At 47.1% G+C, this 23,759-nt stretch overlaps 1 protein-coding gene across 1 annotated transcript in view; it reads right to left on the bottom strand.

The window, feature by feature from the left end:
* Nucleotides 1–1,606: 1,606 nt before the first annotated feature.
* Nucleotides 1,607–23,759, bottom strand: part of FHIT (fragile histidine triad diadenosine triphosphatase) — an 841,628-nt gene continuing 819,475 nt past the window's right edge. The window contains exons 6-7 of the mRNA XM_036267258.1: nucleotides 23,350–23,456; nucleotides 1,607–1,827 (exon numbers count right to left, since the gene is read on the bottom strand). Of these exons, the coding sequence (XP_036123151.1) occupies nucleotides 23,355–23,456 (102 nt within the window). The 3' untranslated portion in view covers nucleotides 1,607–1,827; nucleotides 23,350–23,354. The remainder of the gene's footprint in view (nucleotides 1,828–23,349; nucleotides 23,457–23,759) is intronic.

Genomic DNA, 23,759 nt, shown 5'->3' with positions numbered 1-23,759 from the left:
GGTCAGCCTTCGAGGCCGGGGCCGGCATTCTGGTGGCGTTTGCTGTTAGCGCGGAGATGGGATCAATGTCTGACCTGGTCCGCACATCAGCAGCCCTCAGGCTGGGTGAAATGACCAGTACCTGCCATCTTCGCTCGCTGGCATTTACCTTCGAGCACATCCTGTTCACACGGCAGGAGTTCGCCTCCAGCTAAGAAAGAAGCTTCCCAGCCTCAAGAAGTCACCTCCAGTCATTGTCAATAAACAGGGTGTCGACAAAGACATCCAAGAAGATTTGAAATGGGATGTAAATCAGTCATAGTCTATTGATATACACTGGACCAGAAACAGTCAGAGGCCGAATGTCCCAAGTTGTGGGCTGAATAGCACCCCCCCCCCCAACAAAGATGTTATCTTATTTTGGAAAAGGGGCTTTGCAGATGTAATTATGTTAAGGATATCAAGATATTGAAGAAAGCATTCTGGATTATCCGAGTGGGCCCTTAATCCAAGGACAAGTGTCCTTATAAGGACGCACAGGAGTGGAGGGATGTGAAGACAGAGGCAGGAACAGGAGGCAGCAGCCACCAGCGGCGGCAGGGTGCTCCCGAGCCTGGGAGGGAGCCCGGCCTTGCCGGGCTGGGAGGTCTGGACTCAGTACTGCGACAGGGCACATTCTGTTGTGAAAAAGCCACCCGGTGTGTGGTTGGTGGTTACAGAAGTCACAGGAAACACGTTGGCGAGGGTGTGGGGTTCAGGGAGTGGCCCATAAGCCAAAGGGATTCTCAAGGAGGCTTTTTGTGAAAGGAACAGTTTTGTTTTTGGTTCTCTGTAGCAATGCTATTGCTGTCTTTTATTTTCCTTTATAAACTCGAGTCCCTCCTTTGAGTGACATGTCAGGGGAAGAAAGGGTCTACTTCTCTCATCCGCCCTTAAGGAATGGAGTGCATGGGCCAGGGGGGGCTTCCTGAGCACATCGAGAGCATTCCACGCCCTCGCTTCCATTCCGACCGTGCAGACGGCCTGTCCGAGGTGTCTGGTCGCTGCGCTACTCGCTTATTCGATTCCAGAAGTGAATTCTGACATCTTCGGCGCCTTCCTCTCTGCCTCTCTGCAGGGGGGACTATGACCGAGGACGGGCTGTGCATTTCCTGTTCTGCTGTCTTAGCCACCAAGGTGGAAACTCTCTAAATCTGATCTCGGCCTTAACGCACCTTTGGTCTACGTGTCTACAGGAAGCACAGTAGTTCTAAGAAATGGAATTCCTCGGTTGTACATTTCAGAGGCCCCGAAATACCAATTTAAAACAAATACGTTTTTATCGATATTTTAGAGAGGGAGGGAGGGAGGGAGAGACAGAAACATCGATGTGAGAAACATCCATCAGCTGCCTCCTGCACACCCCCTACTGGGGACAGAGCCCGAAACCCGGGCATGTGCCCTGACCGGGAATCGAACCGGGACCTCTCAGTCCATGGGACGATGTTCAATACACTGAGCCACAACGACAGGGCCAAAATACCAATTTATAAGTTAGCCAACACACGAGATAACTATTGAAACTGCCATTTTATTTCCATCCAGGCCCAGGGACAGATCAGAAAGGGCTCTGCTCACAGACCGGGAGGCTGGTACAGGCTGCCGAAGCTGTGGTTCTGAACTTAGCCTGTCAGCCGTCGCGACGGAAGCAGGGCCCTGGTGGCTCACAGTGTCCTGAAATGCCACGCAAAGGCCGAGGACTGCAGGGTGGGATCGTGGTTGCCTGGCTGCTTCCCCAGTGTCGCAGAATTCTGGAGAACGGGGCCCATTTCCGTATGTGTGGGGATCTGTCCGAGTTACTTTTCATGCCTGAAACAGAAAAACAGACATTTAGGTTAGAACCAACATGGCAATAAATAAAATGTCAGTTTGCTCACTGCTAATCTGTTAGACTGCTGTTGACATTGTGCAAGAAGCCTTATCATTGCGGGAAGGTTCTGTGGAACAGGTGGTTCCGCCCTGCTGGTGCCTGTTCCCGCCATGCCCTCGCCACAGCTGGTGCCCACAGTCCAGGCCCAGAAGTCAGCGACACCGTCTCCTTCGAGTCTATTTTATGGACACCAGGCTTACAAACAATCGAAGCCATTGTAGACCTTGATCCCTTAGGTAAGAATAGGTTCTCAAACACAGGCATTATCAGAATTACCTGGTGAGCTTGTTAAAACCCACTTCTCGACTCTTTGCCCCACATTTTGACTCAACGTGTCAGGAGAGAGGTTCCTAACAAGCCCCTCACAGGAGCATGAGTCCTCAGCTCCTGAATTTGGGGAGTTATCGAACGGGTGTGCAGCAGGTTGAACCAGCTTTCCTTGGAGGCCGAGAAAGCTTAAGGGGCGGGGCCTGCCCTAAAACAAATCATTTCTTCTCATAAAATAGAAGAAGTCGGGAGGGAGTCAACCGTACTTGGAAAGAAAAGTCCCAGAGCCCAGAAATCCATCTCACAGCTCCGACACCCTCCCCGCACCCGAGGGAGAGCCTGGAGCCCAGCTTCTAGGCCTCACTGAGAAGTGTCAGAAACGCGGGTGAGCTCAGGAGCAGGGCCAGCTGCTCCCGGCCTGGAGGGCATCGGAAAGGGCAGCGGGCACAGCACAGAGAAAATTCAACAGGTGGGGAAGCGCTGAGGAGTTCACGGGCCAGGTTTCGGACAGTTGGGGAAGACTGAAGGGGGGGCACCGGGAGAAGCCTGGGTCACGGCACGGTGGGCGGAGGAGGAGATTCCGAGGACTGCTGTCGGGAAGCACGTGGACTTCTCTTCAGTGTCTGCAAGGGATTTCAGGGAGCATGTAAACTGCTTTTCACTTACTGTTTGCTTTTTTGTGGCTTTGAGTGCAACACGCCTGGGAGGCGGAGGTGCAAAGATCCAGCCGCCTGCCAGCTCCAGTGTGAGTTCAAGGTACCCCAACAGGGCCCACTCACCCCCCACCCCGTGACGGCACACATTTCGGCCCCTGCGTGCAGATTTCGCACTGAGTCTGGCACTACCTTTCTCTGGAGGCCCATAACAAAGCCAGTGAGCAAGGGCCGCAGGGCCTCCCTTTGGAACTACACCTGGGACCTTCTGCTTCAGCCTTCGCATCTGAGCTTAGCATCTGCTTCCAGCTAGATCCACTGGTGTCTGTAAGTGAGGGGTGGAGAGTGGGTTGTATCCACCAGTCAACTCGCACCCCCTGGAGAAGGGGGCCTGTCTCATTCCTTTATGACGTTGGGATCATCCCCTATTGTGCCTGACACCACCCATCTGGTCTGGACACACAGGTCACCTCCCCATCATTCATCACTGCCCTTGTCCTTGAACAAGTATTGACTTTGAATCAGAGGCACCTGTGCGGGCCTGAAAATGGATGTGCCCTTTCCTTCCCTCCGCCCCGCCTGTCTAGGGCAGATTTATGTCCTAGGAGAGGTTTCCTTCGGTGTTATTTTTGGTCTTTTGAACGTCGTGGCCCCGTGTCATTTCCCGCACCTGCCCGCCCTCCCCGACATCAGCCCCGTAATTTCTGAATCTCCTCGGATGGCCCGCCGCACCGGAGCAGGCTTTCTGTCAGCCCATCCCTCATACAGCTTTGACTCCAAACTGTTGACCTAGCTTCTTAAGGCTGTGTCTTCAGCAGTTTCTTTTCTCCAACCGGCCTGCAAGCCCGTGGGAAGCAGTTTGCTTTCCCTGCCGGAGTACAGCCAGGGACCATGTCGGGCTCTGGCAGACTTGGTCTGAAGTCCAGCCGGGTCCCACGTGGGCTGTGTCCCTCGGCAATGTGGAACCTACAGTCGGGGTGTGGAGAGAACCGGGTTAACACGGGGAAGCCCTTGACAGTGCTCACCGATGTGAGCCTCGTTGTCATCTTCGTGATTTATTCTCTGTTGCATGGCCGCTCGGGAACCAGCAGGCCACAGAGGCCCGTGAGCGTCACCGCAGGCGCGTGGCAGTACTTAGCTTCACTGGGGAGGTTCGGCCTCATTGTCGGAGAGGGTGCCTCTGGGCAACGTACCCCTCTTCCCATCCTCTGATCGGATTTCACACGCCAGCGCCCTCTCCCTGTCTCTCGTTTCCCTTGATGCCACCTTTAGCAGTGTTTTCAGTGCCACCTGGGCAGATCAATGAAAGTGTTTATTGACACATGAGGCTCAGAGGAGGGTGCAAAGAGGTGAACGGTGACATCCTCAAGGTGCTTCCGACCCCTTTGGGAAACAGGGCACGGGTGGGGCAGTGCAGCAGGCACCAGGTGAGCAGGCGGGAAGGCTGGGCTTTGGGAGACCGCTCAGGACACCTGAAGGTTGACGGGTGATGAACGTGGAGCTAAACGTGCTTCTCCACTATTTCTCAGTTCCTGATAAACAGAGAGGCGGATGGGCCGACCGTCCCCTCCCCCTGCAAGGCCAGGCTGGAGAAGGAGCAGCGTATGTGAAGCTCAGTGTCGGGGTTTGCTTTGCGGGGCAGGGATGACGGAACAGTTCAGAGAGTTCAGGAGGGAGGGGCTTTGCATTTGGAAGCACATTCAAATGTCTAACGAGGAAAGTTTGCATGAGTTTGAGGCATGGTTTGCTCTATGGTACGCACTGGGGTCCTCGCTCCCTGAAACCTTCAGGGAAGTCTCTGAAGTCGATTTGCATGTGGTTGTCATGATTTGGTAGGTACAGGGTGAAAGCAGAGGTACCGAAGGGCTCCCAACTGGGGGCGAACGGAACCACCCTGACGTCTCCTGGGACATGCAGGTGCCATTAGGCTTCAGAAGATCTTTCTCCACCAAAAAAAAATGGGGCAGCGTCCCCTGCTTTCAACAGAGCCAGCCGCCTTCTGCACACATTCAAGGCCAACCACTTTACAAGTTGTGTCCATGGAGGAGACGCTGCCTCTTCTCCATTGCGCTTACACCCCACAGGCCCGAAGAAAGGGGGCCTCTTCCGCTTGAGAGCCAAGGAGGTAGACCAACGCGTGTCTGCTGGAGCTGTCTCCTGGGAGCTGGCCGCAGTCAGGCTAACTTGACAGCGTGTCAACGGCAGACGCGAGACCACAGAAACGCAACAAGTTTTTCTTCTGTTTCCTTAAGGTTGTGTTTTGCAACTTGGCTGGTATTTGGAATCATCTGGGGAGGTTTAAAAATGGCCCTGCCTCCATCCCAACTCCAGAGGTTTTGAGCTAAGCAGCCTGGAGCATGGGCTGGGCCTCCGGAGGGGAACCACTGGTGTGATGGTGAGGAGCTCCAAGCCCGGCTCCTTCCTGATCCAGTTCCAAAGTGGGTCCCCAGGAAGGCTCCCGGTGCCACAGAGCAGTTTGGAGAGGGCGCAGCAGGATTCAGCTGCAAACATGCAGCCTCTGGTGGGGTAATCTGTCTTCTTGGCAGAGCCGCACGAAGGGGCCAGGTATTGTCCTTCCCAGGCAGTGATCCCCGCCCACGAGAAGGAGAACATGACCAGCTTTGCCTCTGTGCCAGGGCTGGCATGGAAGGGGTGTTCGAACCAAGAACCGCATTCCCCAGCACAACACGAAACTCCTCTGTGACAAACCCCTTTTCTGAAAGGAACTCAGTCCCTGGCCGGCGAGAGGCAGACAGCCTGGAAAGGAATTCTGCCCACACCAAAACAAGGTGAGCGATTTTCTAAGGGCAGGCACCCCTGACCTCGCTTCTCAGCTTTTTCTTAATAAACTGGAGTCAGAAATCGGACCACACAAGCCGCCGCTGGCAAGCTCTCGCAGACAGTGGGTAAAGGCGAAGGTGGGGGGAGACGGCAAGGAGCAGAGAGCCACTCTCATTAGCATCTCCATGGCAACTTGACTGTCCTTCTGCCTACAGACAGGAAGGGTGACCCCAAGTGCAGTGGCCAGAACCCCAGCGCTGTGAGGCTGGACCCCACAGCGCAGGGCAAGTTTCCAGCAAGGTTTCTGACCCACAACTCTTCCTCTGTGCCATGTCACACATGCTGATGCCTAGCAACTTCCTGTGATGGGAAAGTGTTCAGACTTCCTGTTAAACAGGGCCCATTTCCCATCCCCCACATGCATGTCCTGGAGGGCAGAGAGGCAGCTCTGGGCACATGGAGCCAGCCACCCCCAGAGGGGAGACAGACCTCTGTTCTGCAGTGTAATGGGGGCCGCCCCGTCCCGTGCAGGGGGGCCACACTCGGCACTGTGCTCTCTTTGAAGGAATACGTCAAATGTGCAAGATGGTCACCATGCTTGTAGCTGTGGGTGACTTACCGCAGCCCCACAGGGCTCGTCACCTTCTTTACCCCATGGTGTCCTGGCAAAAGAAACTGCAGAGGCTTTGGGCCGGGTGGTGGGAGTGAGCAGGCAGAACCGAGCAAGGCCGGTGGGGGACGGCTCCCTGGGCATGTGCCTATGGGCCACTCCCAGCCGGGAAGCTCCTGTCTGCCCTGCTCCCTCCCAGGACCCTGCCCTGTGTCCCTGCCGAGACCCCCAACAGGCTCTCCTTCCGCGGAGCTTAGAAAGACAGGGCCTATTTGTCTCCAAATCTGCAGCTGACATTACTTCTCTCCGAGACTCAGTCGAAATGAAAAAGGATTATTCTATATTTACTTGCGTCTTTCAGGAGAGAAACTAATTTTGAGAAAGTCGTACAATGTGGAACACTCCCCCTCCTTCCAGCCCTCCAGAGGGCCAAGGAAAGGCTGGCGGGCAGGCGAGCTCAGCGGTGACCCTGTCTGGCCGCCGCTCCTGACCGTGCGTCCGAGGGCGACCTTCCCCCGGCTCGTCCCTGCGCCAGTGAGCGCCCATGGAAGCCGGGCTTGGGAGCTGAGCGTGGGGCAGGCCACCTTCCATAATTAATGGCTCTGAGAGTTTGCTGAGTGTGTTGTTTAATTAATGGCCCTTGTGTTTGGAGTGTGTGCAACTCTACAGTTGAATAAAAGGTGCGGTTGCTAAGGGATTATAGACACACACTCAAGGACCGTCACGTTGAGAATTTGTCAGGATTTAGCCTAATGGGGTGGTTGTAATTATTCCTTTCTGCCATTTAAAAGGTACTGAAAGTTATATATTTGGTATAGCTCTGTTGTTTTCATTTTGCTTTGTATATGAGTTCATATTACAATTAAAAAAAACACCCTTAGGCTAATGGATAATAAAGTCTATTACCCAGAGCAGGGCCTTTCATTAAAAAACAAACAAACAAAAAAACTCACACAGATGAAGTCTTTAATATTATATTTTGAGCATGAAATTGATGGTCAAATAAGTCATGGTTTACTTCAGCTACTCACAAATAGGCTAATCTGAATTACATTCAAATTCTACTTGGGACCATTGATCAAGGGATGCAAAGTGGCAAACAGTTACAGGCTATTGGGAATAGGAGTAATTCACAGCACCTGCTTGTCCTGAGATCCCGGTGCTTAGAATACAATGCAGATTGTGAAAAGACAGAGATGAGCATCTCACTTACAGGGGCATTGGTGGTCCAAACAGCGGAGTCTCTGCGGATTGTCTCCACGTGTGCTCAGAGACAGACGGCAAGTATATTGGCACTGTGTGAGCCTGGGTGAGTTATAGCTGCTCTCTGGACCCCTGTTCCTTTGTAAAACAATAGGTGGAATTATATGCTCTTTCACTTTGGGACGTGGGGGTAATTTTTTCCGGGAAGGAGCCCCTGAGGACGTGCAGAGCCATTTTACATGTGCCCTACAAGAGGGCTAAAGGCTCACCTATTCTCCAACGCTCAGCCGACGGTCCAGGAGACAAGGACTCGAGCGAGGGTCCTCCCTCCCACTGGAGACCGCCTCCCTCTCATGGCAGACAGGGAAACCGAGGTACTGGCTCAACAGGCTTAACTGGGGTGAACAGAGAGGCCCTGCGGCTGTGCTCGGCAGATTCTTCTTCCTGGTGGGAAGGACAAGCCGTCTGTCCAGAGCACCCATCAGCCATCCTGTGCTAAGGGGGTGCCGTCTTACATTCGGAAACCTCATGGTCCTCACTTCCGCCCCACGACGCAGCTCCCACGTGCCCAGGTCACAGCTGAGGAAAGCTCACACAACAGGTGCAGAATCAGAACCAGATCGGCTTCATTCCAGAGATTAACCTCCCCTCACAGTGGCCCTGTCCAGCATGGTAGCTGCTAGCTCCGTACAGCTAACGCGGCCTGAGAAACGTGACCAGCCAAACTGCGGTGTGCGGGCAGCGTCAAGACCTGCCGCGTTCCAGAGACTCGCTCTACTGAAAGAATGTAGACGATCTCGATACATTTGACTATCTATATAATATTTTTATTTGATGAATTTTTATATTATAAAGATATTGAAGCAATGTTTGGATATATTGGGTTAAAACATCTTATCGACATTACTTTAATCTGTGGTTAATGCGGCTACTGGAGCATCTCCAATGATGTGTGGCTGACATGCTGTTCCTGGGGCCCAGGCTCTGGGGGCGCACAGGGTGCAGCTGGTTGCAGGGATGGGTGGGCTCTATGAGTATCCGAAGAGTTAATTTTGTACTTCGGAGCTTGGGCTCCAGGTTCAAGTTGGATTTGTGACTTGCTGGCTGTAACCTGGATCACGTTACTTTGCCTGTCTGTGTCTTGGATCCCTCGTCTACAAAATGGAAAAATCATAGAATCTCCCTCACAGAATTGCTATGAGGACTAAATGTGAGACAAGCCAGGCACTTAGCATAGTACCTGGCCCACAGAAACGTCTAGACTCTAAAGAGATGTCAACTGCTGTCGCTCAGCAAGGGTCTGAGCACCCATAATATGCTAGGAACTGTTCTAAGTGCTGGAGACGATGGCCCTGTCCTTGGACACTTAGTTGCTCGTGGAAGATAGAGACAAACAAACCAACCTGCACTATGGTGGCGGATGACGGTGAGCCCTGTGAAGAAGAAAAGGCAAGTTTAAGCTGTCGAAAGAAATGGGCACGGAATTAGATTGCCTTTTTGAGCCGAGACATGGGAGTCAAATACTGAATGGAGGAGGAAAGGAGAGAATTCCAGCTTGAGGGGACAAGAGGTGCCAGGGGCCAAGGTGGAAGCCATGTGAGGTGACCTGCCAACAGCAAGGAGGCAGGAGGCTGGAGGGGGCCGGGGAGAACTCGTGGGAGCTGAGTCTCAATTCTAGCCCAGTCCTTCTCTGCAGCCTCCATGCCATTGGGCCCTGGCGGGCTCTCAAAGTATGGGGGAGGGGCATGACCTGGCTTCCCATCGAAAAGGGTCGTCCTCTTGACACTTTTCCTATTCTATGTTCATTCTTCTGTACGACCTTTGGTGAGTTTGAAGGTATAGTAGGTTGAGTAAGATACATACTCAAGAGCTGACTGATGATATTCTATATAAAGAAGTTATAGTTTTAGTTGCAGCGTCATGAAAGCTTACCTCCAACAAAGGGAGGTCTTAGGTTTTACTGAAAATGCTTTTCTTTTAAATTTGCACCATTGAGTCTCATTCTTTTAAAGGATTAAAGGAATTACAATAACCACACACAAGATCTTCCACCTTAGAAGAAAAACACAGCCTCAATAGATAACTGATCCTTGAGAGGAGAATGACAAAGCCAAACCTGGATCGGGTGTCTGAGATAAGGGCTGGTTCACAGGGATGACGTTGAAGTCTGCACCGGTGCCAGAGAGACGGGGTCAGAAAGGGGGTGAGTTCCGAGAGCAGCCCCGAGCCCCACGGTGCCCAGACGGGCCTGTCGGGGGACAGCTTCCCTTTCCTGGAGCGATGACTCTGGCTTCTCACTTTTAATTTAAGCAATATCAGTTTTACTTCTTCAAAGCGAGACCACAGCACCGGTGCGGAGCTTGGGACGCCAACAGTTCCAAAGGTTCTGTGGGCCGCACGGAAGGAGAGCCGGAGCCGGAGCAGAGGAAAACTGCGCACGACTTAGTCACAGTCCAAGCCTGTCTCAGGGGAACGAAGATGATCTGGAGGTTTCTATGGCCCTTTCTGACCTAAAGATACCTGCTAGCGGAGAGGGAGCCCTCAGCTGGGTTCTTTGCATTACTCCGTGATCTCCACCTCATACACTGGCTCGCACACTCTGAAATCTCTTAAACGCGCATTAAAGTTGGCTGCTAATCCTAGACCTGGGGTGGTGGTTAGGGGGCCTGTGGCTGTGTGTGGGCCAGGAGGAGGGGCTGAGGCACAACTGACACAGTCACCCTTTATGGTGGCAAAGGGCAGAAAAGTCAATTGGGTCACAGGAGCCGCTGACCCTGTACTGCTGCCTCGCACAGAACTCGTACCTGCTCGACTGTCCTGGATTCCGCCCCAGTCTGACCCACCCTCTGCCCCTCTAGGGTGACCATAAATGTCACCTACTATCTCTCAGGCAGTGTCGGGCTCAACGCAGACTTTCACAGATAGCTGGTGACTGAGTTCTAGAACCTCAAGGCTAAAACTGTCTTCTAGGAGGCAAGCGGTCTGTACCCATGCTGTGGCCAGGGCCCTTGGTGGCAGGTAAGGAAGCCCCATTTCAAATGAGCCTCAGGAGAAAAGTGACTTAGTGACCATTTAACCGTGAATGACGGACAGACACAGGAATTTACCCCCTCTCTGTACCTTCGTCTCCCTTCGCTCTGGTCTCCTGCCTCAGACTTCTCCCAGGGATGAGCCTCGGGTCGGCATCACACCTTCAAGAGTTTCTCTCTCTCTAGCCACACACCAAATGGTGGGGAAGAACTCTCCCCGGCCGAGCTGGGTCACATGCCCAGAACCACAGCCTTGGGACTGGCAGTTCCAAATCAGATTGTCTGCCAAAGCCCATCCTATTTTCGGCTCCGATCTTCCAACAATTTTCTAAATGTTTTGAAATCCGAGAGCTAATTGCAGACTCTTGGTGAAAACCCCTATCTCCAGAGGAAGCCCTGATGGAAAGGTCTTGCATGGAGCCCGAGAGGCCTCACTGATGCCCAAACTGTCACACCTAAGGCACGTGGCCCAAGGTTGATTCACCACGAGTCACTGCTGTTCACTGAAGGAGGGGCTGTCTCCTCAGTGGGTGGTTTTAGTGGGTGGATCAAGTGATCTTTACAAACCCTCCACGTGGGGATCACTAAACACTTGGCTCTTCTCAAGAGTAAGCTGTGCCTGGCATCCCGGCTTGATTGTACAACTCTTGTCTTCAGTTAGCTGGGAGGACATTTCCAGACAGGCCCATCAGTTTAGTACAAAGGCAAACGGAGGCTCCAGGGTCAGACTGCCTGGACTTGAACCCTGAACAACCTTAGAGCCCCATCGTGGCCTAAACCTCAGCTTCAGCTTCTGAAAATCAGGACACTAATCAATCGAGGGTTGTTGTGGGGTTTAATTGGAATAAAGCTTGTAAAGTGCTTGATATTACTTTCCCATAATAAGCTCTTCATAAGTGGTGTCATTAAGAATCATTAATGATAAAGCACCCTCTCTGTGGTGGTCTCTGGCAGGCCAGGGTGGCTTTTTAAAGTCAGGGAGGCTGGCCCAGAGGAGGAGCATTGTCTTTCTGATGTAGTAGCAGAGTGTTTGCAAAGATTATGTGCAGTGATTATTCTTCTTTGTTTATGCTTATTATGGAATAATTGAATATTCAGCCAGCTATTAGACTGTGCATTAAAGTCAATCTCTTCCTTCCCTTTTTTTTTGTCCTTAATTAAAAATGTTTCACTTATCTGATTTATTTTTAGTCCTTTTTATGGTGAAATGTAATACATACAGAAAAGTACAGAAGATATATGTATATATGGTTTACAGAATTAATACAAAACAAATACATTTCCCCACCATCCATGGTGAGGACTAGAACATTGCTAACCCCTTCCCTCCACCCACAGTCCCCTCCCAATCACAGCCCCGGCCTGCCTCCCAAACAAAGGCAGACCATTGGGCTGATTTTGTGGTGATGGTTTCCTCCATTTCCCATATAATTTTACCCTGAAATGAATGTATCTCTAAATGCTGTAATTTAGTCCTGCCTGTCTGAACTTGACGTGAACATAATCGCACAGTATGTCTTCTTTTCTGTGTTTCTGTTGTTCCACATTCTTGCAGACACTTGATATTGTCAGGTGTTTAAATGTTGACGATTGTGGTGTGCAGACAGTGGTATTTCATTGTGTTTGAAATTGCATTTCCCTGATGACTAAGAACTATCGGTCATTTCGATACCTATTTTTTATGAAGTGCCTGCTTAAATCCTTTCACGCTTTCTACTGGGCTATTGACTTTTTCTTATTCATTTGCAAGTTTTCTTTTTTTCCTTAAAAAAAATTATCTTCTGGTTATATGTGACAAATACCTTCTCCCACTCTGTGCCTTATCTTTTTTCTCTATTAATGGTGTCTTTTGATAAACAAAATTTCTTAGTTTGAATGTAGTCCATTTTATCAATCTTTCATGGTAATGCTATTTGTGTCCTAGTTAAGAAGTCTTTCTCTACTGACAGATCATGAAGATATTATCTTCTGAAAGTTTTATTGTTGTACACCTCATACTTTGAGCCCCAATCCATCTGGAACTGACGTTAGCATGTGGTGGGAGACAGGGCTGTGGTTTCAGTAGGTTTCTACATAAATGTCTTCCTTTCCCCAGAATCTATGATGTGATTAGCCTAAATTAAGTGTTCCTATATGCCTGCATCTGTTTCTAGACTTTGTATTGATCCTTGTACAAATATCATGCCCTCTTTACTTTTATTTTTAAGTTTTTTCTTTATTGATTTTAGAGAGGGAGATAGAAACAACAATAAGAGATAACATTGATTGGCCGCCTCCTGCATGCTTCCCATGCCCCCCCCCCCCCCGGGGTGGGGGGTGGATTTGGTCCACAACCTGGGCATGGGCCCTGATTGGGAACCAAACTTTGGTGGCCTCTTGGTGCATGGATTGATGCTCAACCACTGAGCCACACCGGCTGATTGTTCTCTTAACTTTTGTAGCCTCGTAATAAGTCAGTATTCTGTACAGTAACCCTTCCTATGCTTCTATCTTATTATTTTAAAAGTCTCTGGTTACATTTCTACAAGCATTTTAAAATCAACTTGTCAATTTTCACCAAAAAATAGAACATTAAAAAAAAAAAAAAAAAAAAAAAAAACCTACGGGAATTTTTATCTGAATTGCATTGAAATTTGTAAGTCAATTTGAGAAGAAGTGTCTTTATAAAATTGAGTCATTCATCTCTCCATTTATGTAATTTCTCTTTAATGCCTTTTAATAACGTTTTGTAGTTTTTCTGCCTAGAAGCTTACATAGCTTTAATTTTAGGTATTTGATTTCTGATATTAATATAAGCTAACTTTAACATTTTTTCATTTTCTAACTGCTTGATGGTTCTGGATTGAATGTCTGTGTAGCTTTCAAGTTCATGCGTTGAGGGCCTAACCCCACTGCAATAGTAATATGAGGTCTTTGGATGGTAATTAGGTTCGGATGAGGTCATGAGGGTAGAGGCCCCATGATGGTATCATCATCATTGCATAAAGAGTGAGACTAAAGCTTGCTTGCTCGCCTCCATGGGAGGACACAGTGAGAAGGTGGCTGTCTACAAGCCAATAGGAATTATGAGAACCAGACCATGCTGACACCCTGATCTCGAACTTCCAGCCCTGTGAGAAATACATGTCTGTTGTTTAAGCCACCCAGTCTAGGGTATTTTGTTGGAAACCTAGCTGACAAAGACAGTGACTGATTTGGAGATATTAAAAACTTACATATACTGATATTATATTCAGAGGCCTTGCTATGTTTACTAATTAATTCTAATTGGTTCTCAGTAGATTCTATTGCATTTTCTACATACATCATGTTCTCTAAAAATAACGACAGTTTTATTCATTATTCTCTACTTACTGTACTAGCTAAGACCTTGAGTACATTGTGAAATAGCAATGCTAATAGTAAATATTATTTCATTTATAATCTCAGATGACTATTTTTCAACATTTCACCTTAAATATAAATTCAATCCTAGTTTTCCTAGAATGTTTATGTTTATTAAGTTGGATATTGAACTTGATCAACTTGCATTGGTCATAACGTATTATCCTTTTCATGAATTGTGTATGCACAAAATAATCTACCTATTTGTCTATATATTTGATATCTTTTAGGATTTTGGCATCTGTGTTTCCATATACAATTAGTCTATAGATTGTCTTTCTGTTGTATTCATATCAGGTTCACGTGCAAGGCAATTCATACAACAAATAAGAAATGCAAAAGTTTTTTTCTCTTCTCTGGCAGAATTTGTTCCATAAGTTATAAGATTTTGACTTCCTTCTTAATTATATGATAGAAATCCCTATAAAGCTATCTGGGACTGATGTTTTCTTTGTGGAAAGGGCTTTAATTCAGGTTTGATTTCTTTAATAGGTATCAAATTTATTATATTTTCTATTTTACTTTGTATCAGTTTGGGTAAAACTATATTTTACAAAAACATCAATTAAATCTCAATTTTCACATTTATCGGTCTAAAATTATTCATTATATGCTATTCTCCTTTTTTTTGGTACATGCCCCTAGCGGGAACCGAACCCGGGACTCTCTGGTCTGCAGGCTGATGCTCCAACCACTGAGCGAAACCAGCCAGGGCTCTCTTCTCTTTTTGAATAACTACAATATCCAGTCACATTAACTTTCAGCTTTTATTTTCTTCCAAAAAATGCATGTCATAATTTAAAGTAAATTATTCTCTAAACACACCTTTAGATGTATCCTCAAGTTTTAGTTTTCATTCAGTTCAAAACTGTTTCTAATTTCCTTTTATTTCTTCTTGTTTAGAATGTCTTTTGAGTATGTTGTGATAAATTCTCTCAGCGTTTGCAGAGAATATGTTTATTTCACCTTCATTCTATAAGAATGTTAACTGGGTATGGAAATCTAGGTTGGCAGTTATGTTCTTTCAGAACTTTAAAACTGTGATTCTATAGTCTTGTGATTTTCTTTTGTTGTTGTTACCTTTTACTTTCAAATAAGTAATAATTAGACCAGTTCCGCCACCCCTCATTAAATCTAAGAACTTATTACTCTTTGTCTTTCTGTGGTTCTATTAGGATGTGCCTAGTTATAGATTCTACAACCCCTGTTCTGGGTTTGGTGCTTTTGCCAGTTTTGAAAAATTCTCAAATATCTTTATAAATATAGCTTCTGTTAGAATTCTGTTCTGGATTGTGAATAAATATCTATTAGACATTTCTCTACTGTTTTCTAATGGCTCTCATTTCTTCATGGTTTATTCTGAATATTTTTATATGGCTCACCTTTAAGTTAATTATCACTATTGCATTTTTGGTTGTAAAATGTGTGCTGCTATATTCATTCATTAGGTTATTACATTTTTCAGTCTAGAATTTCTTTTTTTTTAACATAATTTCTCTCTTTTTATAGATTCCAGCTCTCTGCTGAAACCTTTTTTTAATCTTGTCTCTTCTATCTAGAAACAAAATAAACCTAGTTATTATAATGGCGTTGTCTTATAATTTCCATTTTAGATGCCCTGTGATTCTATTTTTATTGGTACTGACTTGTCTCTCCGTATGCTGTGTGTACGTGCACACACACATTCCTGTATCGGGCATTGTATTGGTAGAAATAATTTCAGATCTTAGATGGTAGTATTTTCTTCCAAAGATTTTTTTTTCCTTTGCTTCTTCCAGAAATGTAATGGGACCAGCAATCAATTTAATTCAGTTCCTGGGACTAAGACTTTCTCAATTGCCCAGATGATTTGTAATTGGGCTGCAGTTGGTACCAGGGTTGGTTTAACTCTGGCTCCTTCTTTTTCCAAGGGTGTCACTTTTTCAGATCTTTGTATTCCCGCCCATGTATGGAAGACTCTCCCACTGCCAACCCAGCGTTCATTGCTTTAGTTCTATCTGCCTCTCCAAGGCTCACAAATTACCTCGGGGAAAAGGTAACCTCAAATGTTGGGCTCCTCGCTCTCCGGGTTTCTGTCCTCTTTATCTTAACCCTGCATTTTTTTGCTACCTTGTTACTTTAACAGATATTTTCATATATTCTGTACAACTTTTCTACTTGAACAGAGTGGAAAGTTTGAGTTAAATTACTTAGTCTGTTAGTAACAGAAGTCACTCTTTCCTTTTTTGGTGGTCTGAAAACCTCTTGCCCTACAGGTTTTATTCTTTAATTACTGTTTAATTTCTCATAACCTGTACATTTATCATGTTTACAATATATAAATTATAGGTAAAATAATGTATCTACATATTGCCGTAGCTAATGGACACTCCCAGTCTACATTGCTCACCGTTCATGATACCCGGGAGGTAGCAGAATGTACTGAGACATCTTTTGGATCATCACAGAAGTATTCAATCCAGAAGGAGCAGAATCAAGAGTTGCTTTTGCTAGTACATCTCCTACTCATTGTTTTGTGTTATTCAGACATAGGGGAAGTGTGGTACACAAGAGTGATGTGTCCAGAGAGAAGTTCAGTGGCAATGTTGATGGGGCGCCACCTTACATTCTCCCTGTCTTTGTATAGCTCCTGTCCTCTCCAAAGAACGTGCTCTGTCTCACTTGCCCATGGAGGAGAAAAGCGAGGGCACATTACAGAGAACTGGGGTGGCTTTTAATTTTACTAACACCATTGGCACAAGTGGTTCCAATGGGCATTTTCATCCTGAGTATTCTCCCCTTAGTCCCTGCCTCCTCTTCCTGCCAGTGTTTGGACTTTAGCTTGATAAATAAGACACTCACAGTCTCTACGGCTCATCATTCGTGATACATCAGAGGTAGTAGAACACACTGCAGTGTCTTTTGGATCACCAGAGAAGTATTAAAACCAGAAGGATCACAATGCAGAGCTGCTTTGCCAGTGCGTCCTGAATCCATGCGCCTGGAGTGCAAACAGCACAGTGCTTACCTAAGAGGAGGCTGGAGGACGTTTTGGGCACAGAATGGAATAAACACTATTATGAAAGGGTAAGCTACAGATTGTTAAGGTGAATTTTCATAGCCTTTCTTCCTATTAACTTCCCGAATGAAGTGCATAAACACTAGCTATTATGAAAGGGCAGGTTACAGATTGTTCAGGTGAATTTTCATAGCCTTTTCTCATATTCACTTCCAATGACCTCTGGGAGCGTCTTTTCCCTCCACCTTCCTGGCAGAGACAAGGACAAGACAGAGTAGAGAGAAGCAAGTAGAGGAAGGGAAAAAAAAGTCTTGAGAGTGGGTAGATATTTTTAGGTTTTTATCATCTGTGGGCATGCAGATTGATGTGTGATAAATTACCCACTTCCAGAGATGAGGGTGAAGAAGAAGGTGATGATGGTGATGACAGCTTTATTTCATTATCACTTTGCGTGATGCAAGGAAAGCTCGAAACCTTTCAAAAGTATTTTTGGCATTTGGGTTGCACTCGTCTGAAAAGGAGTCTGTGCTGACGGACTGTGGAGTTCCAAGATTCATACAAGTTAAAGTTAACACAGGAAACTGGTCACTTCTACCACAAGCTGAAATCAATCTAGACAGTTCTGTGCATTCTTCAGCCATCAGAGGCCTTTGGTGATCTTTTGTCTGAACTGTTGGAAACATGAGAGAAAGCTGGATCTCGGGAAAACATTTTTTAAATAATCAAACTAAAACAAAAACCCATTTTGGAACCACCCTTAGAGTGTTTATTAAAGGCAGGTTTTTAACATATAAGTAGATGGTGATGCTTTAGGGAATCCCATGAAATAATTTATTTCGTGGGACGTTAGTTTCATTATTTCTAAAGTGTCTATGATTCTCAATTTAGGCCATAGGGAGTTGATTTATATTTATCCAATCCAAATAATTGAGTCTATAATTCCTTGCTCCTGAAATTCGGTTCTATTAACATAATCTACACAATAAGAGGAGAGACAGCACAATCCCGTAGAAACATGAACAGGAGAGGAAGGAAAAGTAAACAAATCTCTTTTCTTACCGGATTTAAGATGATGGCTCCTTTTTTGGTAAAAGTTTTTGAAGATACTAAAGTATCATTGGCCTTAAACAAGGTATCGTCTCTTGTACTTCATGCTAAAGAAACTCTTTTTATTTTATTTTTTATCCTCACCTGAGGACTTTTTTTTTTTTTTTTTTTTTTGCATTTATCTTCAGATAGAGCAGGAGAGAGAGACACATTGACTGGTTGCCACCCATACGATCCCAACTGGGACTGGGGACAAACCGCAACTGAGGTAAGTTTCATTAGTGGGAACCGAACCCAGGACACTCTGGTCTGATGCTCTAACCACTGAGCCAAACTGGCCAGGGCAAAAATCCCTTTAAAAAAAAATCCTCACCCAGGGATATGCCCATTGATTTTCAGAGAGAGGGAAACATCAACATGGCAGAGAACATTGATAATTCCCTCTTGTACGCGCCCTGACCTGGGATCGAACCGGCTACCTTTTGTTGTATAGGACGACACTCCATCGGAGCCACACTGGCCAGGGCAGGAAAACATTTTATCCTAGCAGTTTGGGGAAGGCTGAGAGAGTGTTGGCAAACATTTTCATTGGTATTGACCATATCCCCATGTGGGGATTACCCAGTCAATAGAGGATCAAACTGGTTAAAGGAACTGAAGTCACCCCTTCGCCTTCCTAGAGTACAGGTGCCGGTCCTAGGATCTCCCCTGTGCTCAGAGTAGACGCTCTCCGAGAAGGCGGAGGTTTCTCCAGCCGGGGGGATAGATTTCACAAGGTATAATTCAATGGCCAGAATGCATACTTGTTAAGAAAACCTGTCCTTGCCCTGGCCAGTTTGGCTCAGCGATTAGAGTATCGGCCTGTGGTCCAGAGAGACCTGGGTTGGGTTCCTGCACGTACCTCGGTTGCAGTGTGTCCCTGGCCTGGGTCGGGTGGGAGGCAACCACTAGATGTGTCCCTTTCACATCAATGTTTCTCTCTCCTTCCCACTCTATCTGAACAAAAAATGGAAAAATGTCCTCGGGTGAGGATAAAAAAAAAAAAACCTGTTCTTTCTTGTCTACCTCGACTGTCCATGAATATGATATGTGTGGTCCACTGGCTAAAATCATGGTAATTTTTTCAAAAATGCAAGTGTCAACATTTTGCCTTGATAGTATATCTGTAACTGCTAGTAATGCTGTTTTGGGCTGACTCAGTTGCTTTGAAACTGCAGGGCTCTGTTATGAGTAAATGAGAGGCAACCAATTATCTATAAAATAATGCCACGCACAGAGGAGAGTTTGATGAATTATAAATGAACTCTGCTGACACAACAGTGTGGAAACCTGCCCTGCTCTGAGTTTCTTTACAAGTTACGGGGTGGTGCTTGCATATTTCATAACCAACACACCCCACCACTCCCAGCATGGGGTGGGGAGATTACAAAATCCCCCCTCACTCGTACACACCTCAGTGCTCCGACATGAAGGAGGAAATGTAACATGGGTGTTTAGGGGCAGCAAAGCCAAGTATTGGATACTGAAATAAAGAATGATTATGTTCCAGGAAGGATGCAGATTAGGTAAGGAATGCAGACCCTGGTCATCGAATGGGGTTTAGAACACAGACTAAAAGAGCAACAACGGTAGGACGCCCCTCCCACACCCAGCCCAGAGGGCGGGGCGGCAAGGCGTCCCTTCACCGTGCAGAAGGCGGATACTGAGTTCCTGGAACCAAAGGACTGCCAGCCTCATCACGGACCTGTCAGGTGGAGTCAGACAATTGCAGCTTCATTCAGTAACCCTTAGATGGTTGACGTTTTCTGGGCACGGCAAAGACAACGTCTGTTTTCCCCTCTTGTTTAAGAAACCACAATTCAAAGTAATTTTCTGCTAGGCAAAGGATACAGAGAAGGGTCAAAACATTCTGCAGGGTTATAAGGGAAGATCAAGCGAATGCTACATAACGAGCCTAATGTTGCCATGGCTTCAAGAGAAACAGGTGCTGGTTTTGGAACGTTTATCTTTGCGGCGCTATGGCAGTGCTGTGCCGAGGAAAGAAGGTGAAGGGATGAGCCAAAGAACATGCAGAACCCAGAGACACAGCAGGGTGGCGATGGCCCGAGTGGGGGCGGAGCAATGGGGAAATCTGTAATTGTGTCAACAATACAAACAAAGTTAGAGACAGGGAGCAAAAAAGAAGATGTAGAGTAGGGTTTGCTCTCGATTGCATGATTTCTGGGTATTTCCACCAGCAGAGAGCAGCTTTTTGCCTACGATAGTCCATTTTCTGATACAGGGCATCTCTGGGTATAGGTTTGCACATTCTCTCTTTTGTAGACAGATTCAATCAGCCTAGAGACTGAGTGTGCCCGTGGGAGGCAATGGGGTAGGGTCAGCCCTTCCTGCCTGGTGCCCTCAAACATCTGGCGGATAGGTCCAGGAGTGTGCCTGTCATCTGAGGGAAGCTGGCTCTCCTACATGTGCCCGGGGAGACACAGGGGGACCACTGGCTTGGGGGCTGGAGCCAGCTTGCTGTGGGTTTCAACTCTGGCCTCCACTGCTGTTTCCCAAAGACGGGTCTCATTTGCCTGTATAAGGTATTTTTAGGTGATCTGCACTGAATCCCACTGGAGGTTATACTCTTAATTCTTTCGAAGAGGTCAAATGGAGAGTCTCAGTTTGGTGAAATGCCTCCCAAGGATGGCCAGCCCCTCTGCTTAACAGAGAGAGAAGGAACCTCGGATCGCTATGGGTGACCAACGATGCAGAACTGGAATTCATCAGCATTGTTTTTCTTTTATATTTACTTCCATGCTTCACTTCTAACTACAGTAATACTTGTTTGTCATTGAGGCTATGATATACACTTTAAGATAAATAAAGTGAAACAATATCCTGGGAGGTACACAAAATGAGAAAATTCATGCCAAAGTGAGAATGAATGAAATTAGGGAAACATCACTTAGGCCCACGGTGGAATGCTGGAGGAAGGGGGCGGGCAGGGTCTGGAACAGTCTGCCACGGGGTGAAGGCAGGCAGTGCTGGGCGTAAGCGAGGCTGACAAGGAAGTCTCGCAGGGCTGGAAGGGGGCTGCCTCTGTGGAGCAAGGGAGGCCAGCAGACCAGGTGGAGAAACTACAGAAAATGTTTGGAGGGCGCCAGGGGAGCCGGCATAGGGAGGTGATGCAGGCAGTACCAAAACTAGGAGAACGGCCTCTGGGGTTGAACTGTCTGGGTTCAAATCTAAGTTCCATCACTTACTAACCATTTCCCTTGGAATAACACTTGACATCACTGAGTCTCAGTTTCCTCTCCCTCGGTAGCGCGGATAATAAAGAACCTACGTCCTGTAAATCTCAGCCCCATCCCTCTGCCTCCGTATGTGTTGCAGAGTGAGACCACCAAGGCTGTAAACCGGCTCTGCCTCGACTCACTGGTACTGAGAGTACGATTAAAAAGCTTGGAGAGGCCAAGTTCACCCGGATTGCAGACTAACAATGAATAGTTTTTTTAAAGTATAGGGATGTCCAAATATTGCATGGCAGCTTATGAGCTCTTTAACATGGTATAAACATTTGGTGGATAGATGCGTTTTCAAAAGAGAGGGAGTAGGGCTTAGAAGGCACTTTGATTTACCTGGTGGGCAGGCGATGCCGGGCCTCGATGCAAGACGTGGACAAAGCATCCTGGAAACTTGGCTGAGAGTTTTAAAGTGTCTAGAAAGTACATTGTAAAACAAAACCCTGCAATTCAGCAAGCCTCAGGGAAAGCCTAGAGCTTTCTTGCCTCTACCTGGAAGCATCCTTTACCTAAGAAACCCAGACAGAAAAGTATCAGCCTGGGAAGCTGGATCTGAAGAACGGTGACCCCATTAGGAAGGGACATTCCAAAAGGACACACCAGCTTTCAGAAGAGGAATAGAAAGAGAATGGCAGTCGTGCCCTCGGGCCTAGGTTCTCAGGTATACCAGCTTGATCCTTAAGAAAGAAATGAGAAGGTGAACAGGGTGAAAATAAAGTACCCAAGACAGCTTCTGCTAGTACCGCACTATGTCCCTTCAGGCAATCGCGAGCCAGCGCACAAACCAATGACCTGGGAGAAAGAAATAAGCTTTCTAGAGCGCGGAGGCCTGAGCACAACACACACCTGTGCCATACGAAGCACAGGGAGTTAGCACTGACTCTGGGAGAAACCAGAATACTTTAAAAAGGAGGCGGGGTGTGGAAAGGCTATCATAGATTTTAAACTCACTGAAAAGGGCTTACTTTTCAAAGTAAAAAGGAAATACTACATGTGTTTTCTAGCCAAAAATCATGATCACTAAGTGGTTGATACAAGTTTATATAAGTCAGTTGCAGCTATTTTTTGTTCACTAATTGTGGTTTTAATGAGCCTCTGACCTACTTATAATATAAACACATTGACACAAGACCAGATGAAGAAGATACTTCTAAGAAAAATAAATTATTTTCAGGAGAGGCTCCTTATCTGGGGAATCCCTAAGGAGGTTTATTAACAGGGGTGCCAGGTAAAATACAGGATGTCTAGCTCATTGGAATTTCAGATAAACCACAAATAATTTTTTCATCTGGGTTTATCCTAATATTTTTCGGCAGCTGTATTTATTAATACATTTCAGAAGATCCATGAACCCCTTGACATTGTATAAAAATGTCGTGTTTGTTTCAGTGGTTAGAGCATGGGCCTGCAGACCAAAGAGTTGCGGGTTCGATTCCAGTCAAGGGCATGTACCTCGGTTCGGTCCCCCACCAGGGTCATGTGGGAGGCAACCAGTCAATATGTCTCTCTCTTTCCTTCCCTCCCTCCATAAAGATAAATGGTAAAAGATCCTCAGGTGAGGATTTAAAAAACTAATAATAAAAAGTTGGTGTTTGTATGCATTCTGAAAAGGAGGTTGGCTATAAATGTCTACCAGCAGCCGAAGTCGATGATCTCCCAGCAGTTAACCGTCATCTCCCCTTGACCCTTCCCTGTGGCCCGAGCTTCCTAGCAGCCAAGATAAATGACATACAAAGGGGACTTGATCAAACAGCAGCCGAGGCCCAGAGGGAACGAGGGGTGGCTCAGCACCAGGCAGACTGACAGAGGAATTCTGGGACTTGAGCCTCAGGATGATGTGACCCCCTTAAGGGCTTTTAGCCTCCTCAGTGATCAGGTTTGAGTTACAAACGATCTTGGGATCGCCTGTGGAAACTGGATTGGTGAAGGGCAGGATCAGAAAAGAGGAGACAGGAGAGAGGGGATGTGGGCTGGAAAGACCTGCAGGGACGGAGAGCTGCCAGCAGGGGGCCAGTGTCAGGAAGAAGGGGGGCTCACCGGCTGGAATAAGGCCTCAGGAATCAGGGTTCTCTCCATTCTGACTTTTATGTCTTTTGCAGCCACCCCCCTAGGATGTTGGTGCAGCTGCTTTCCTACGTCCCAACCTGGGCAGGGAGCCCCGTCCTGAGGCCCCTGGAGGGTCAGAGGATGGAGCGGAGAGTTTACCTGCATCACTGAAAGTAGGCCCGCAGCGCGGCGGCTTCTGCTGCCATGTCCTCCTCCGATCTCCACGAGGCCGGGGAGTCTTCCTCCTCTTGGTCATGTTTCTGCAGCTGTGGAGGAAAACATGGAGCAGCTCCTTAATGGGCCCTTGGGATCTCCTCGAACAAGCATTGCGAGGTGGCTACACGGGATTCGCAAATCAGAGGCTGGGACGCGTGTGTCTTTTAATTTCATTAGTTGCCAAAATTTGGATATGGGGTGATTTCATGTACACAATCACATTTTCAGCATTTGCAATAAAATAATCATATTAGACTACAGTATGGTATGTGATGGCATGGGTCCCTTCCCATGCTCCAACTCCCTGTCCCCCGCTGTGGGACAATGATGAAGGCCAGCAGTCAGCGGACTGT

Source organism: Molossus molossus, unplaced genomic scaffold (assembly GCF_014108415.1).
Source record: "Molossus molossus isolate mMolMol1 unplaced genomic scaffold, mMolMol1.p scaffold_m16_p_18, whole genome shotgun sequence".
Lineage (NCBI taxonomy): Eukaryota > Metazoa > Chordata > Mammalia > Chiroptera > Molossidae > Molossus > Molossus molossus.
This window is presented reverse-complemented; position numbering and strand designations above follow the sequence as displayed.